The sequence below is a fragment of the Apteryx mantelli genome, chromosome 19, assembly GCF_036417845.1.
Source record: "Apteryx mantelli isolate bAptMan1 chromosome 19, bAptMan1.hap1, whole genome shotgun sequence".
NCBI classification, from domain to species: Eukaryota; Metazoa; Chordata; class Aves; order Apterygiformes; family Apterygidae; genus Apteryx; species Apteryx mantelli.
The window spans coordinates 3,878,623-3,895,508 of NC_089996.1; the positions used below are offsets into that span (position 1 = coordinate 3,878,623).

Genomic DNA, 16,886 nt, shown 5'->3' on the forward strand with positions numbered 1-16,886 from the left:
GGGCTCTGTGGTGTCGCCTCGCGGGCAGCGTCGCCGGAGACGACTGCACGTCCGGGTCAGGTGAGCGCACCTCTGTTCTTACATGTGCAACCTGCTCGGAGACAAAAGGCGCCGTGGGAAGTTTTGTGCTGAACCGTTTACACCTCTGTTCACATTACTTTATTTTGTAAAAAGCTCTTGAATCTTGCCAGAAGTCAAGGCTTATTTCCCCTTCCTGAGGGCATCTAATCCTGATCTCGTTGACTTTCATTTTAACGTACAATTGCCGAGGAGAGAAAATAACCTAACTATTTTGTCTCAGAAAAAAGATCAGATAGAAATTATCCTGAAGCCATCAGAGATGCTTATCATCATATTTTTCTTTCTTCTGCAGCTGCATGAGCTTGCAGAAGAACTGGTTTTACTTGGCCTTGGCTTTCTGCGAGAAGAAACGAAGACTGGAGAAATTCAGCGGAGCAGCAAGTCCTCACTTGGGGCAGGTTGATGCATTGAGCATGTGATCGAAAACTAAAACACGTCGATGTGTGGGGTCATTTTCTGGTGCCATGGGTGATGGATGGACCCAGCTCTTTAAAGGGTGCAGAGATTTTTTTTCTAATGCTTTATGCAGAAAAACCTTCTCAGTGTGGGGCATGGATTGATTTTCGCAGTTTAAATAACCAGCCTCATGTTTTCAGCTAGAACCAGCCAAGGTTTGCAAAATAGTAGAAAAGTGTTAAATGTGATTATTAGGCCAAACCTCGCCTTTTTCCTCAACTTTTTGCCAGGCACAAAGCTGTCAGAATAAAGAGCGCACCAGGGCGTTCAAATCCAGCCCATTCTGTAAGCGTTCGTCTGCCTAACGAGTGAGTCAGCTCTGTAAGGACTGGTCAGGCTACTTTTTCCAGAGCCGGAATGAACCTTGCTTAAACACTGTTTGAAAACAGAGCCTATGCCAAAATATACTTTTGCAGAACATCATGTCTGCAAGAAAATTCTTTTTTTGGGTGGAAAAAAAAGAAAACTAGCTATTTTTTCCCAGTTCAATGCTTTTCAGCTGACATTCCCTCAGGTTTCTAGCTTTTTTTTCTTTTTTGTGAGGTTAAAAGAGGAGAAAAATGCCCCAGCAGCCCTAGGTACTATACAGAAAATGCTCAGGGTGGATGTGGGAAAGGGGAGCGGGGCTGGGAGGGAGGACGGGGGCTCCTCGCCCGGGGAGCTCTGCGCCTGGCTGCACTGCACGGCCTTGGCGTTGGTGGAAAGAGACAAGCCCCAGGAGTCCAGGTGTGGCTCTTTTTTTCATTCCTGGGTGCCGCAGAGGCTTGCGAGGCGGCAGGAGCTTTGCAGAGACATTAGGTGATGTCCGACTTGGCTGCCCCAGAAGAGCTGCTCGCAGAGCCAGGGTTCAACAGCGCCAGCTCTGCAGTGCAGGGGTGGCCGGGCAGTGCGGCCAGCACCTTGCTGGGCCAGAAGGCTGGCCAGGATGGGACCATTTGGGAAGATGAAGCAGCCGGTGCTGCCACACCTGAGCTGGGCAGCCCGGTTTTAGATGTGGAGAGAGCAGCCAGCGCTCGTCCTCCGGAGCGCCGGAGCGGGGAGAGCACGAAGGATGAGATTTACTGTGATTTCTGCTTGGCTGAGAAGGTCCCGGCATGAAGTCGTGCCTCACCTGCATGCTGAATTACTGCCCTGAGCATCTGCAGCTGCACCTGGAGAACAGCAAGCTGCAGGGGCACGGGCTGGCCAGCCGCGCGCGGGCCGTGGTGCTGCAGAGCTGTGATGCCCACGGCGGCCACGTGCGCTGGTTCTGCCGGACGGACGTGGCCTGCCTCTGTGAGGGTCACGGCTGCAGGGCACCGGGAACACAGCGTCATCCGCTGCAACGCCGCCAGGAAGGAAAAAGAGGTGCCTGCCAGCTCCGGGGCCGCTGGGAGATGGGTGATGGGGCGGGCATGGGGCCAGCTGGGGCGGCCGGCCCCGTTCTGCCATTCCTGATGCACTAGTTTAACTGCTGCGGCAGATTATTCTCAGCTAAGGCATAAAAACTGCAGCCTTGCCCTGTTCCCGGTGGGGCCTGGGCTATCTGGTTCACTAATGAGCTACTGATGAATTCCGTCTCCCAGGGAGATCCTCTGCCCCAAACATCACCAAATCTCACCCTTGCCTTGGCATCCGCCTTGGTGTCCTTGCCTGTGATGCACAGCACCGGCCTCAGCACGCCTGAGCCTCCCCTTTCCCCGGCAGGGCTGACACCGGCCTGCGAATCAGCTCCTGGGAGAACTGGGTGAATGTAGAGGGGAGGAATGACTTGCAAAGAATTGGTTTTATCATTATTGTTTGTGTAGAGCAGGTTTCTGATTAGATCAGCTAACATTTGTGAACTCTGTAGCTGGAAACCCAGTCATGAATGACCGCCCTACACCCTGGTAAGGCAAGAGTAAATGTTTCTAGGTTTAAGCCTAGGAGGAGGTTTGATAGATAAGTGTGAAGGACGGTGGTTTGAGAAGTGAGAATGCCTGTCCTTTGTACACGCGTGCTTTCTCTGCTTGAGAGGAGCAGGGCTCCAATCCTCGGGCAAGGGGTTAGCAGTGTGCATAAGGAAAGTTTTATTAAAACTTTTAGTCCCATGCACCTGTCAGGTGTTGCCGCCGGTGCCTAGAGGGGACCCTGCTTTGTGTCTGCCACTGGGCCACCTGGAAAGCCCAGCTTTGACACGTGAGGATCAAAAGGCCTGAGATTGAGACTAGTTTTTCAAAGACTCCATTGACCTTACCCAGAAGGGGAAGGAGATTCATCCCACCCATTTTGCGCCTGGCTCCAGATGGTGCAAATGGCATCCTGGAGTGGCTGGCAGTAGCTGGGCCATGGTGTGCCTGGTCCCCAGGCTGGCCCAGGCTACCACACAGCACCATCACCACCACTCTGCTGCCCACTGTCTCCAGGGTTTTCAGGCTTGGTAGGATGGGCAGAGACTGCTTCTGCCCAGGCAGGGATGACAGCCCCAGGGCACTCATCTGGAAAGTGGGTTTCAGTCCCTCGTTCCAGGTGAAAGCTCCTGAGAGCCATTTGGTAACACCATGAGGAGGCTGTTTTATACTCTTCCAACTGTGTTTTAAAAGACCAGTTGCAGGATTGCATTCCTAAGGGCACATTGCTTACAATCACTTATTAACAAATGTTTTACTTTGTGCTTCTGTTGCTGCCAGAGGGCTTTTTCAAGTGCTGAGGGAAAAAGGCAGACCTGGACAATATGCTGTGATGTCTTCTGGTGCTGCTAGAAAAGATGTACATATCCCAAGTTAGACTGAGACCTGCTTCTTTCTGCCTGAAAAGATTGCAGCTTTGGGCATCCCACAGTTATTGGCAGGGCTCAGAAAGCTTCCCTTCCTTTGTCTTCTAACCCCAGAGAAATCAGGTCAGTGACAGCTGTCTGATTTGTTTGCAGGATGAACTTCTTCAGATGCAAATGGAGTACAACCACAAGCTGAAGTCTGCTGAGGATGCAATTCTCAAGCTCCAGAACAATATCCAGTCCATCATGGTAAGGCAGAATGTGGGGCAGGGTTTGCTCCCAGGTTTTTATCCATACTATAGAGCTGCTCTGTCTCCCTGCAAAATGATGACAGCAACAGTTCTGCCTGCTCATCATCAGGCAGTTCCTCCAGGAAGGTATCACCAGAGACACATGGGCAGAGCTCCTGGTGGAGGAGGAGAAGAAGGGCCTTGCCACAAACTGAAGGCTCAGTTTGTGGCAAGGGAGGTTTCAGATTAGGCTTTGGTGTTGAGGAGAAACATTTTAAAGGTCAACATAGAAAAGCACTAGAGTAGATTGCTTATGAAGAGTGTGGAGCTGCTGATCAGCAGCCTGAGCACAGGCAGTATGTAAGGCTTGCTAGAAATGCCAGCTCATCCTGTCTTGTAACAGGGGCATCAACTGGATGGTTTCTTGTGATTCAGTCTGGCTCTACTGTCTGTGTTCATTGGAGCCAGGCCAACTAGGACTGAACTGGTATAAAATCTACTATTTTGGTTGATATTTAAAGGATGAAGCCAGCATGAGATGCTATGGCTTGAGTTAAAAAGCCATGAGTCACTGGACTGAGCTCTTATTATGTGTGGATTTGGTTCTGAAGTTGATCTGCAGTGCCCAGTTCAGCAGGGGGTTACTCCCACATGCTTTGGCCTTCAAGAAAACTCAGATAACATCCAGTTCCTGCTGGCCTTAAAGAGCAGTCCTGCTCTGAGAAGAGCTGAGGTCTCACCGAGGCAGCGCAGGAGATGCAAAAGCCCAAACTGAATGTATTCCTAACAAAAGTCAAACCCACAAAGATCCTGTTTATGGATGATTTGGGGTCTGATTTGCTTTAGACCTGAATAAATGTTTTTTCCATCTCAAGAAGATGGAACATCCCTTTGTTGGCTTGGCTTTTGTTATGGAGAATTATCCTCCAAACAGGTTATGTTGTCCACCTGCCCATCAGATTCAGCACTGGTGACTCATTGCCCCAGAGGGCATAAGACATCTTAATAGCAGTATCGCTTGCAAACTGTTAGGCGTGACTAATGTCATTACTTGTTATCTTCAGGAAAATGTGAACAACCTTGGAAATTTTAAGGCCCAAGATATTCACAGAGGTTGCCTAGGATGACCAGCTCTGTAACAAACTTTCTTGAAAAATTGCCTCAATCCCACACCCCAGAGCTCCTGCTGTCATGACTGCCTGTGTGCTGCGGAGTTTTTGCTTTCCCAAATGGTGTTGGGCCATGTCAATATTTGTGGGTGCAGTGCCCTGGGATGGGAGAGGGGCCAAAGGCAGCCAGAGGGGTTTGACAAACAGCACCCGTGGGTGACTTCTGTCTGCAGGAGTCTGTCGCGGAAGTGAAGAGCCTCGCAGGGGGATGGTTTGGGTTGCTGCTGGAAGCGGTCAGAACAGCCCAGCTGGAGGCAGTGGCATTTCTGGAGGAGAAGGAGCATGTGGCTGTGAACCACGTCAACAGAATAAAGATGCACTTAGAGGACAAGTGAACCCTTATGAAGGAGAATAAACTCAAACTGGAGAAAATGACTGCTCTTACCAACAACTGCCTCTTCTTAAAGGTAGGGTGTTCAGGTGCATCTTCCCATCACAACAGTTGGAGGGATGGTGTGCCTGGGGAACAACAGCCGTGCTGAGTGCTGCAGTTGCCATTCCAGCACTGCAAAACGCCCTTACCGATCGATAATCTTCCGCAATATTATAGCCTAAAATAGCTTCCACTTGCAATCTGGATTCTGTTGGCTCTCCTGTGGTATTAGAAAGTAGAAACTGGGATCTTTATTGGCTTCTGAGTGTTTTTTTTTTCCTGCTGCCTTTGAACTCATTTGGGATTTTGCACCTAGTTCCACTGAGAAGTTGCTGAACACAGACGCACATTAACAGGAGCTCATTTATCCTGTGGACAGGAATACTGCGAATTCAGGAAGAACTCCAGGTTGGATGCACTCCCCAGTGTTTATATTGGACCGAAGGACAAACTGTCTGGAATCAGAAGGCTTGTCTTGGAGTCAACGTGTCACTTATTGCAGCTTCTCCAGACTTCGTATAAAGAAAAACTATAGGATTTTGCAAAGGAAGGTGAGATTGCCTTATATCTGCTTGTATATATTTTTGCAAAGCTGCATCTACAGGCATGAGTATGCTTATAAATAGGTTAGTGCTACCACCAAATGGAAAAAGCAAGGGCCCAAAAAATTGCATGCTGACTAGGCTAGAATCCACCATAGAGTCCTTTCTCTGTGATAAGATCGTCACTTTGGATTTGCAGTATTACACTGGTGCTGTGACAGCAAGCACAATGGGTCAGAAACTTTCTGAGTTTTTTTGGCTTGCTGAAACTGGAACTTTTCAATTCCAGGAAAGAATTTCTTGTCAGAGCTAGAGAGAATGAAAAATAGCCAGATTAAAAGGGCATGAACTCACAGTGCGAGCAGTACAGACCAAAATCCCTGCTCTTCTCACTCGAGCAGGGACCTAGCATCCCAGTGAGTCCTCTGACATCATGTCCAGGGACAGGCTGCAGGCTAACTTTTTTTATCTTTCGATGGAAAAATTTCAGGTTTCACCTTGACATAGAATGGGAACATGTTTGTGATCACAAGATGTTTTCAGAGCTTACAGAGCTGTTTCTTGCCTATGTTTAGTGACAAATTGTGACGAGGCATTTGCAGTTAACTGCATGATCATAGGGAAAGTGGACAGACTTCACGGAGCAGGAGGGACGCTGGTGCCACGGTGCAATGCTACATCAGGGCAGGGCAAGACCTGCAATCTCCACAGGGCTTTCTGCCTCCCTGAACTAGTTCCCCCCTTCAGCTTTGTCCTGGCCTTTCTTTAAAATGATGAACGCCAGAAATCAGTGGATGATGTTTTAGTGTGTGGAAAGCTTGAGCTTTACCCGTGTCCCTATCCTGACTCCTTTTATGTCCAGTAGAAATCTTATGAGCAGTAGGATATAACCAGCTGAGTCTGTACCCACATAAGGGAATGTGGCTGAGCCTCATAAATCCCACCAGTTTATATGAATCCCCCCAGATTCCCTTAGTAAGGGAATAACGATTAGGTACCAGCTGCCAGCACTGTCTGTGCCCACCTGCCTCCTCTGCAGGCGACACTCACAGCCCGTTCTGCGCTGCTGTGTCTGCTGCGCTGCTCGAAACTTGCTATGCACGCAGGTGTGAGGTGGACTGTGGAGACGGGGCTGTCGTTCCTCCCCCAGGCAGGAGCTTTCCCCCAGGATCTCTGTCTGCTCCCTGGCTTGGTGGAAGCATCATCCTCACCTTTGGTGGTGGCTGTTGAAGAGAAGGGCTTGCACTGGAGGCTCATCTGGTTGGGGTCAATCTCTAAAAGCCCTTTGCATCACAAATGTCAGCAGAGATATGGGGTCAAGCACCATCTTCACTGTGCGTTTGGGATGCTGAAGCAGCCTTTCTCATGTTTTCAGGCAGGAATAATTTCTCAGAAAAATGCACTGTAGAGAAGGCCAAGGCAGCCCTGCAAAGCAACTAAAACGCCTCTAGGCGGCATGAGAGCATGTCTGATCGCACTGGGACGCGTAGCCCCTTACTTTATGTCCGGCTCCGTGTGTGGCACACTGGAGCCACTGCCAGGGCACAGCCAGTGAGCCCCCTGTGATCGCTGTCCCCCGTGGTTATATGCAATCGCTGGCGTGCCAGTAGCACGCAGAGGCCTCGCTCCAGCATGCGGTCCTGTTCAGATGCGCTGAGAGTCACTTTTTGTGTCCCGAAGTGTGGAGAAGCCAGGGAAGCCTTGCCCACCATGAACTGGATTTGGCCCCCACATCTGCATGGGCTCACAAAATCCCTTGTTCGGCTGAAATCTCTGTAGCACCAGCTGGCAGGTTGTCTTCCCCGGGCAACGGGAGGGAGCAGGTCCTTGTCACACTGTGGAGCCTGGAAATGGGCCCTGTCCCCTGTGGTGCAAGAGCGCCAGGTCTCACAGCCCGGTGTTAGTGCTGGGGGTAGTCATCGCTTCTCACTCTCTTTCACCTGTTGAAGAGAACTACGGGATCAAAACAATGGTGTCCGCAATTGTACCACCTACCCATCGCATATCTGCTCCAGAGCCAAAGACAAGGCATGATTTTCTCAAGTATAAGTGCTGGGTTTGGTGTTTTTAATACTGACCTGCCTTTAATGGGGAGGTGGAGGTTGGTAGGAGATTTCTAGAGACTCAGGGCGAGATCCATGTCACCTGTCTCAGATATACGTCCCTCAGCTGCTATGAAGGAGTATCAGGAGGTGTCTGTCTCCTTCCACCAACAACCTCAGTGTCTGACTTAGGCTCTTCTTTCTTTCTTAGGAAAGAAAATCCACATTAAGTAAAGGTATATGGATTAAACTCCTTGATAGGAGACTCTTAAAAGGAATTGAGTTTACTTTCATTCATTTAAGGAAAACTAAACTGCTAAAAATGGTACAAAGAAGTTTAATGTGGCTTATCTTAATCCACTTGAAAAATCAATTCAGATTAATTTTCCTGAGTGTCTTGCATAGTCTGCCTTTGATTTTTCACATCCTAATTAGTTTTATTGTTTGTGGCTGAAACCTAGCATGACCATAGCTTCCATCCATCACAGGAAATGCTCCTGTGGTTATGCACGAACTTGAAATACGAAGCTCATATGTTGGGTAACCAGTACTGAGAATAAGCATGGACAGGTTATGTTAACCATTTCACAGAATCACACTGCTGAAGTTGGAAGGCACCTCTGGAGGTCTCTAGTCCACCCCCATGCTCAGAAGAGGGTCAACTAGAGGAGGTTGCTCAGGCTTGTGTCCAGTCTGGTTTTGGAATATCTCCAAGGATGGAAACTCCACAACCTCTCTGGGCAATCTATTCCAATGTCTGACCACCCTCACAGTAAATAAACCCTTTTTCTTATGTTTCAAAAATACTATTTCTTTTTCCTATAAACACATGCCTCTTAGCATTTGATCCAGACACAGCTCACAGATATCTCTGACTCCTGGAAGACAATCACAAAGTGACCAACACGACTCCCTGGGAACAGCCTTACCCAGATCATCCCGAAAGATTTGAAAGCTGGCATCAAGTGCTGTCTGACAAGAGTTTGTACTTTGGCCGCTACTGTTTTGAGGTTGAGATATCTGGGGCTCGCATTTACCTTGGTATGACGTACAAAAGCATTGACTGGAAGGGTTCAGAAAGCAACAGCTGCGTCTCAGGGAATGACTTCTCCTGGAGCATCATGTGGAATGGGAAAGGATTCTTTGCATGGCACAGTGATGTGGAGACACACCTCAAAACTGATGTGTTTAATAGGATAGGAATCTACCTGAACTATCCCCGCAGGACCTTGAGCTTTTACGGGGTCATCTCTGATGACATGACCTTGATACACCAGTTTGAGTGTGAATTTGCTGAGCCACTCTACCCTGCCTTTTGGCTTTCAAAGAAAGAAAACTTTGTCAGGATAATCAGGCTGGGGGAAGATGCTGAGAAGACCCTGTCCTCTTTGCCTCCCTCTGGGGAAGCTGCTCCTTTGAAAGCTTCCGAGTCAGAAGAATTAGCCAGTACTTAGGTTATGGTGTGATGCTAATGCTGTTACTGCAGGTAGCCAGAACAAAAAAGGGAGACAAGTTTCAATAAAGATTCTTGTAATCAAATGTGGTTCTGAGCATCCCATATCTTAGAGATGGAGAAGACTTGAGAGTTCATGTAGTCGCTTGTCCAGGGGTCAGTGCGGATTGTTCCCAGCAGTATATTCTTGAATACTCTGTTTGGTATGAGTTAAAGGTCTTTTTTTTCCCTCAGTGAGGGTGTTGTGCCACTGCCCTGAGACTTGATTTTGGTCTTACAATGCTGGTGTGAATAGGTAGACCGAAGCCAGGAAGACAAAGGTTGTGCTGCCATTTTCCCTGCTGTCTCTAGATAAATGGTCTCAGCCCCCAAGGACCAGCTCAGTTCTCAGCTGGCTTCAGGATCAGGGTGGCGGCATTGAGGTGGTGAAAGATTCCTCTTGGTCCTCCCCCTCCCAGGTCTGCACCAAGGGCAAATAGGTACAGGTAGGGCTGACGCGTGGCATTACTGTTAGGCATGGGGGACCCTGTTCAGGTTCCTGCGTCTCCAGGAACAGCTGAAAAGCTTGTTCCTTCTCCAAAGGTAATTGGGAAGCAGGTGGAAAGAGGTTGTGGTGAGCAGAGAGCAGCAGAAACTGCAAAACTGTAAAAACACAAGGCTGAGAGCATGCCTTGCCTCTGTGCTGGGCAGAGGAATGAATTGCTGAGAAGAGGAGCATGCAGCAGATCTTGGAGCCCCACAGGAGGGTGCTCTCAGCCTGTAGCTTGCTCCTGCTGCCTTCTCCGGGAGGAGGAGAAAGGACTGGGGGAAACCCTGCTCCCCCCTTGCTTTGCAAGTGGTAGGTGGGGCAGGGCCCTGCAGGCTGGGGCTCCTGGCTGGACGGGTCACCCACTTGTCGCTGGCACTCATTAGCCTGCCCTTCCCCGTGCCCTGGCCTCTGGCAGTGCTGCCGTCGCTCTCACCACCGCCTGGCTCTCGCTGTGCTGCCTGCGGGGCATGCACCCTGCAGCGGTCCCTTCCTAAAAGTGACTGACTGGGGGGGGTGCTCTCCCGTTGGGTGATGTCTTGCCTGCCCCAGCATCCCTGCCCCCAGCCAGCTCTCACCTTTGCCTTAGCAAGTCATTCTGGAGCGCAGCTCTTGGAGCCCCATGGCAGCAGAGGGGATGGCTGCAAGAGGGTCCTGTTGCATGCTAATTTAGGTGTGCATTCTGTGAAGTGAACTGTGCAAAGCCCCTTGCTCCCAGGACCGGAAAAAGAAGGGGTGGGAAGCATTGGGAGCTCCTCGCACTCCGCTGCTCTTTCAGCAGGGTGGCTCAGGCCACAGGGGACAGATCAGTGGAGCTGCAGGGACTTCAGTGTGCAGCTGAAGAAGATTTCCACCCTCCAGAAGGCAGCAGAGGGAGAGAAGCTATTATAAAGCGCTTTGCAGAGGCGGTCAGTCCATCATCATCCCCATTCTACAAGTGGGGAAACTGAGGCAGTGTGTGGGGAAACCATTTGTCAGTGGTCACCTAGCAGAGAAGTGCAGCGGTGGGAATAGCAACAGGATCTCAGGGAGCCTGGGCAGTGCTGTACAAAGTACAGCTTTAGAAAAACAGAGGGGCAAGGTGACGTGGAAAAAACAGAAAGGGACCAAGGGATGGGAGTCTGCGCGTGGTTCTTCTACTGCTCACCAAAAGCTAGGCTGACAGCCAGGCCTTAATTTTTGAAAATTTCTTTTGGGGGGGAACAAACAAAAAACCCCCTCCAAACACAAACCTAATCAAGCAAGGCCAAACCAAAGCCATTGGCTACAAAAACATGTGACACTAAAAAAAAAAAAAAAAAATCCACTTATGAGTTATGTTTCATAAAATGGTCCTACAAGATCCAGTGTCTTGGAGACAAAGCTGGACAATGGCATCTAGGCATAAGATGCTCATTTCCACAGTGAGGGCAGTATCAGCCGGGTCCCCTTAGCAGGTCCAGGGCAGCTCCTCCATTGCTGAAAGTCTGTAAATGAAGAGTGGATGCGTATCTAAAAGAGCTGTTGCTCTTGTGATGGAGCTGGTGCTTGAAAAAGCTCTGTGGTCTATGTTATGAGAAATGCCAAATCAGACAATTAAATCAGTCCTTTTTGCTCTTAGGCCTATGGACCTGTAATCTTAAGGGTACGCTGATGGGTTTAATGCCATTTCAGTGGTGCTCATTATGGAGTGTCCTGCTCCAAGCAAAATGAGAGCAAAGGGGCTGTAGATCATATCCATGCATCAGCCCCAGCAGAAGAGCTTCTGCTGCTGAAGACAGTCTGAAGGGGGACAGCCTGGCCAAAGTAGTAGCTTCCCACTGGCAGTGTGGCCCTCAGGGGGCTTTGAAATGAGGTTGCCAGGAGCACTGAGGTTTGAACGAGTCTCCAGCAATCCCAGGGATGGGGGTTATGCATTGCCTCTCCTCCCTTTGCAGGCTGAAGTTTCCTCTCCCCCTGCAGCACTCTGCACCTGCACCTGGAATATCCCCAGCAGTATCCCAGCCTGGGCTTGTCCTGCCAGAAATAAGGTTTCTTGAAGGAGAGATGGGGTTCCAGTTCCACCATGCTGTGGACAGAAAGGAGGAACAGCCACATCACTTGCTCCTTTCAGGCTGCTACAGAGGTGGGACCAGCCATGAACTCAATTCCCAAGTCTGGTTGCAACCACAGCTCATATATCTGGGCTCGGTCCCGCTCCCTCTTCATCCTGAGCACAGACCCACCAAAATCTGCTTCCTTACCCCCATGGCAGCACCAGCATAGCAGGTGACCCCAGACCCAGTTGGGGAGGATGGTGGTGACACTGTATAACCCCATCCCCCAGCACTGCAGCTAGATCTTACACTGGGAGAAACCTCCACCTATGCTGGCTCTGGATGCTCTGCTCAGCTCTCATTTTAGCTTGGCAGCTCCTGCCTGGGAGTTACACATTTTATTCCCAGAATGCCAAGCTGTTCCATCCCTCGGGTGCATTTAGGGATTGGCATGCAAATAAGCCTGTCACTGCATCAGACTGCGATAATTAAAAGTGAAGTTGTAAAACAAGCAGCATCAATTTCAGTGTACGTCCCCAGCAACACATGGTGATTGGACTGAGTTGGGAGGCATTTCCAGCTAAACAGCAAACTCTAAATAGCCTGCAGAGAATATATGAGAATTTAGCTTGTGCAGCAATTTCAGATGTCAAAACAAGTTTCCTTGTTAATATAAAACTATTTGGACTTTGCATTTTTAATTAAAGCTTTTAATTATCCAACTGTATTTTATTAGCTTTTATGAAGACAGCTGCTTTAAATGCTATAAGCCAAATCTGCGTTCTGAAGCACTACTTGTCCGAGTAAGGATTTTGGTTCTGAATAGCCTTCACTGTGAGTAAATGGGGTTATTTAATTTAAACCGTAATTTACTGTCCCAGCTTGATTGAAACTCTTTTATGGCAGAGACAACAAATAACCCTGGCTGGAGGGTTTGCACACCCATGACTGGGAGGGGATGCTGCATTTATGGCATGGGGACGCGGCTGCTAGTCCCTTCCAGGGTGAGCATCAACTGCTGTTGAAAAGGGCTTGTCTCCCCACCTCATCTCCCTTCTCAGGTTGTTGTTTTGCCTTTGAGCACCAGAGACTGAAAGCTCCTGGGTTGCAAGCCTCTTGTGCCCTTGGGAGGCTATGAGATGCCAAGCCCCGCAGTGGGAGCTGTGGCTGTTGGTCCATCTCCACAGAGCAGCAGCATTGCCCTCCCCAGCACAGGGTCCCAGGGGAATTTGCTGGTTTGCAGGAGGTCAGACTTGGTATCTGGTCTTATACCGTGCCCTGCTATTCAGTACTGTGATCACAGACTAGCTTTATCACACAATAGCTAGCGCTTGTGGTCCTATTCATAACCTGAATTACTTGTTTATTTGGAACCTGTTATTTACAACTGCAGTGTGGCCTCTCTTGGTTTACAGCTTGCCAGTAGTTTAACAGCTTGTGAGAAGCCTTTATCCTACCTAGGCAGGAGAAAAGGGAAAGAAGAACAGCATATCTGAATAAAATTGCAAGGGAAGAGCTGACAATCAGAAGAGATTTTCTAGCTGGCGTGCCATCACGTGCTGAGCTCAGTGCTGTGTTCATGGGAAGTGGTTTGAGACCTTATTCTTCATCGCTGCCAAAAAGCAGCAAAATGTACTAAATCACCTGTAATTTGGAGAGAAGAAAGGCAAAGTTGTCAGCTTTTAAGCCCCGATCCAGGTCAGTTCATAGCTAGTGGAAGCTAGTAGGCTCCCAGGATGAAGCGATGGCAGCTGCACTTGAAGCTTAAAGGGCAGCTCAAGAGACCTTACATGTGTTCCTGCATTAGAGGATGGATAATACCCTTGGTGCTGAGGCACGACTGGTCTCTCTGGACCTGGTTGCTCCTGTCCCTGGTATGCTTTCTTCTGTCCTCTTTTGTATGTCAGGGGAGCTTAAGCTGGGATTGATACAGGTGCAATATTGTTCAAAGGAGACAGCACTACTCAGCGTGGCCTGTTCATGCCCACATGTACCCACACAGTTCAAATTGTTAATGAACACATCTATGTGCATATGCGTGGGCTGAAAGAGCAATAAATTGAATGTCTTCTGGGTTACCTCAGACCGATGCCTGTGCTGATGCTTTATACCTGTGCAGCATTTCATGTCAGGTGACAGATGGACTTCTCCAGCAGAAGGATTCACAGGTATCTGCCGTTTATCCCAAACATGCAGAAACCTACTCCCTGTGAAAGCTGCTGTTTGCACTGACGGCTGGGCAGCGCTAGGGGATTTTTGCTCTGATGTTAGTGTCTGTGTCCAGCAGTGCACTGTCAAGGGCAGGGGCATGTCCCAGGAGAACTCAGTGTAGACATGATGGCCAGTGATGCGGATCGTGTCTGGCTGGCCCAGTAATGCAGGTACACAGAGCACAGGGACTTGGTGGAGCTGGGGCGACAGCAGAGAGTTGCTCTAAAAAGCTGATGATCTGAGTCCTGGTGACAGTCCGGTTGCCTGTCCCTTAGCAGGAACCCAGTCTGACAGCTCTGCTGTGGGTGGGGTCATCAGGAAAACACCAGCATAATTTAGTATATTGCATATTATATATATATTTATATATAAAAATAGTATATTTTATATATATATAAAATAGTGTGTGTGTGTGTGTGTGTGTGTGTGTATATATAAAGTATATAATATATATAATATATAATTTCTCTATCCTTTTCCCTGCCTACCCTCGGCCTCACATTGACACCAAGACTGAATCACCCTTCTCCTCAGTTGTGCTGGTCTCCCTGGTGCAGGGCTGAAAGGATCTGGTGCAGTGAGTGTAGGGAGACCGCTTCTCCCAGGTGAATGATAAATGCAGGACTTGGCTTCTTGTTGCTGCTGGTCTCTTCATCTGATAGTGTGATTGTAAGAGGGAGGAAAAGACTGAAAGGAAAAGTAAGAAAACTAATGAACTTGAAAAATGGATGTAAGAAAGGAGTCAAAGTGGAGCTGGAAGGGAACAGGCTTGTTGTCACTTAATAAACATGTTCCTCCTGCTGACAGCATCTCCCTCTTGATTTGTAGGTCGAGTTTTTAGAGCAGAACAAGGACTGGACTCTGGCTCTGCTAGGACGCCCAAGGGAGCGAGGCAGCTAGGCAGGCCAGACTGCTTTCCCAAGGGGGTTTTAACAGGATATCAAAAGGGTGGGCCTGGAACAGAAAGTCTGACTTCACCTACTCCTAATTGCTGAGTTACATCAGCCAGCGGGCTGGCTCCTCACCAAGGGTGATGGTCTGTTCCCAGAAGCCCGGTGGAGAAGGCAGGACTGTCTCAGTGTTTTGCTGTTGAAAAGGCACTGAGAGTTCAGAGAGAGATTTAGAAGGATTTAAAATCACGAGTGAATGTTCCTGGCATTCATGAGTGTGATGGTTTGGGTCTTTCCAGGCTCTGCTCATCAACTCCATGGTGAGGAGAAGCACAGCGATCTCCTCTTCCCTGGCGAGGGATGCTGGGGCGGATGCTGTCACTCTGCCCAAACTGGTGCAGGTTGGGGCTCTGTGCCCTGCTTGTCCTGCTGCTGGAGAGATACGGGCAGAGCTTGCCCGAGCTGCGGTGCTTGGAGTGCTGAACTTGCTGCTCCCTGCAGACTGATGGCCAGGGAGTGGCTTATGCTTCCTGAGGGGTGGTTGGGGTGGCCTGTCACAGGTGGCTCAGTGTGTGGGTGCCTGCCTTCCTCCACTGAGGGTTGCTCAGCTGGTGCAGGACTGTCCCTGGCTCAGACTCTGTGCAGAGCCTTGGGCAGACCTGACTTCCCTGTTGATAAAACAGAGATACCAGCCCTCTGCTACAGCACTTGGGCTGCAAAGCCCTTGCAAGGCCTGTCACTTCGCAGGTGGTGTGCACAGCAGAGCGGGGTCTTAGTCAGGGCCATGAGCCTGTCACACTAATCCTACCTGCAGAAAGCAGGGGGTGAGCAACCCCAGGAGGGTTTTGTTTCTCTGGAAGTTTTGGGGTTGGAGACCACAGTGCTGTTTATTTTCTGAAAATGTCCCTCTATGCAAAGCTTGTTGCATCAGAGAAGATGGTTGTGCCACATTATGGGCAGTATTGTTCACATCTGGGGTGAAGAGGGTAGGCATGGGGGGGCTCAAAACCAGCTCCCATTCTGCCTGGGAGAGCAGTATGTGTTGAGTCCTCCGCTGTCGGAGATAAATCACAGGGGGACTTGAGGCTGCCGCCAGGGTTTCTCATGCTGAATGAAACAGCAGCAGGAGGAGCAACTCTAGTATGCTGGGCTGAGAAATGGAGGTAAGAAACAGCAATATTAGATATGTGGCTCATTCCTGCTCTGCAGCGGCACTCACAGCAGACACATCCCCTCTGTGCCAGGGCCCATTGCATCCAGAGGGACAGGGTCTCTAAGGGTATTTTAATGGCTTGTGATCAAAAGTGACTGACCTGAAGGAACAGAACTGTGAAGCCCTGTGAAGGGTGGAGAAGAAAATGACCCACATTAGCTGGGAGCAATGCTGAAGCATTTCTGGGGAGAAATGCCATACTCCAACCTTGACCTACAGCTTGCTGGAGACCACTGCCAAAACTCTTCCTTTCTCTGCACCTCAGTTGCACTTTGCAAACATGAGGATAAAGGCTGAATCTCTTCTTATAAAGTGTTTGAGGCCAAGTTGGGATGGAAGAACGAGATACCAGTGCCAATAAAGAAAAAACCCGGACTGGATCCCTCTCCCATCTCTTTGGAAATACTGCCCTGAAGCTGGTGAATTCCTCTGGTTTTACTCTCACATGGGGGTAGATGTGGCTCCCATGTTGATGTGCTGAGGCAGAGCAGCAACATGGTGGTAAGCAGCTGTTAAGATGCTCAGCAAGGGGATGAGCGCAGTGTGGGTAGCTTTATAAATCTGGGGCTAAAGCCAGCAGTTAGAGGCTGTTAATAGCAAGGGGGATGAGGACAACGGCAGCAAGACTCTGACAGCAGGCCAGCAGGACCATCAGGTTCTCCCATAGTTCCAAGTGTCCACAGCCCACCCTCCTGGGGAGAGCTGTGCTCTGGTGCTGGCTGATGGTCACTACTGTTGCAGTCTTGGGCCCATCGAGACTACGTGGAAGAGGCTGAGCACTTTCAGGGTCTCACCTCCCAAGAGCTCTGGAGCACAAGTTGAGGCTGTTCCTTCAGGCTCCCTGTGTGCAGGGTGGGTGAGTTCAGCCTTGGATGAGTCTGGACTAATTCTCTGCTGACAGTATGGACAAACCCCAGCTCTGTTGGAGCTGGGATTTGAGTTGAATGGTTT

General features: G+C 49.5%; 1 protein-coding gene across 1 annotated transcript; it reads left to right on the forward strand.

Annotated features, from left to right (window-relative positions):
* Positions 1-1,631: 1,631 nt before the first annotated feature.
* TRIM16 (tripartite motif containing 16) lies at positions 1,632-9,081 on the forward strand. Its single transcript, XM_013960849.2, is given in 6 exon segments — positions 1,632-1,775; positions 3,425-3,520; positions 4,844-5,077; positions 5,423-5,594; positions 7,535-7,648; positions 8,468-9,081. Coding segments are annotated over 6 exon segments (1,374 nt in total).
* The last annotated feature ends 7,805 nt before the right edge of the window (positions 9,082-16,886 follow it).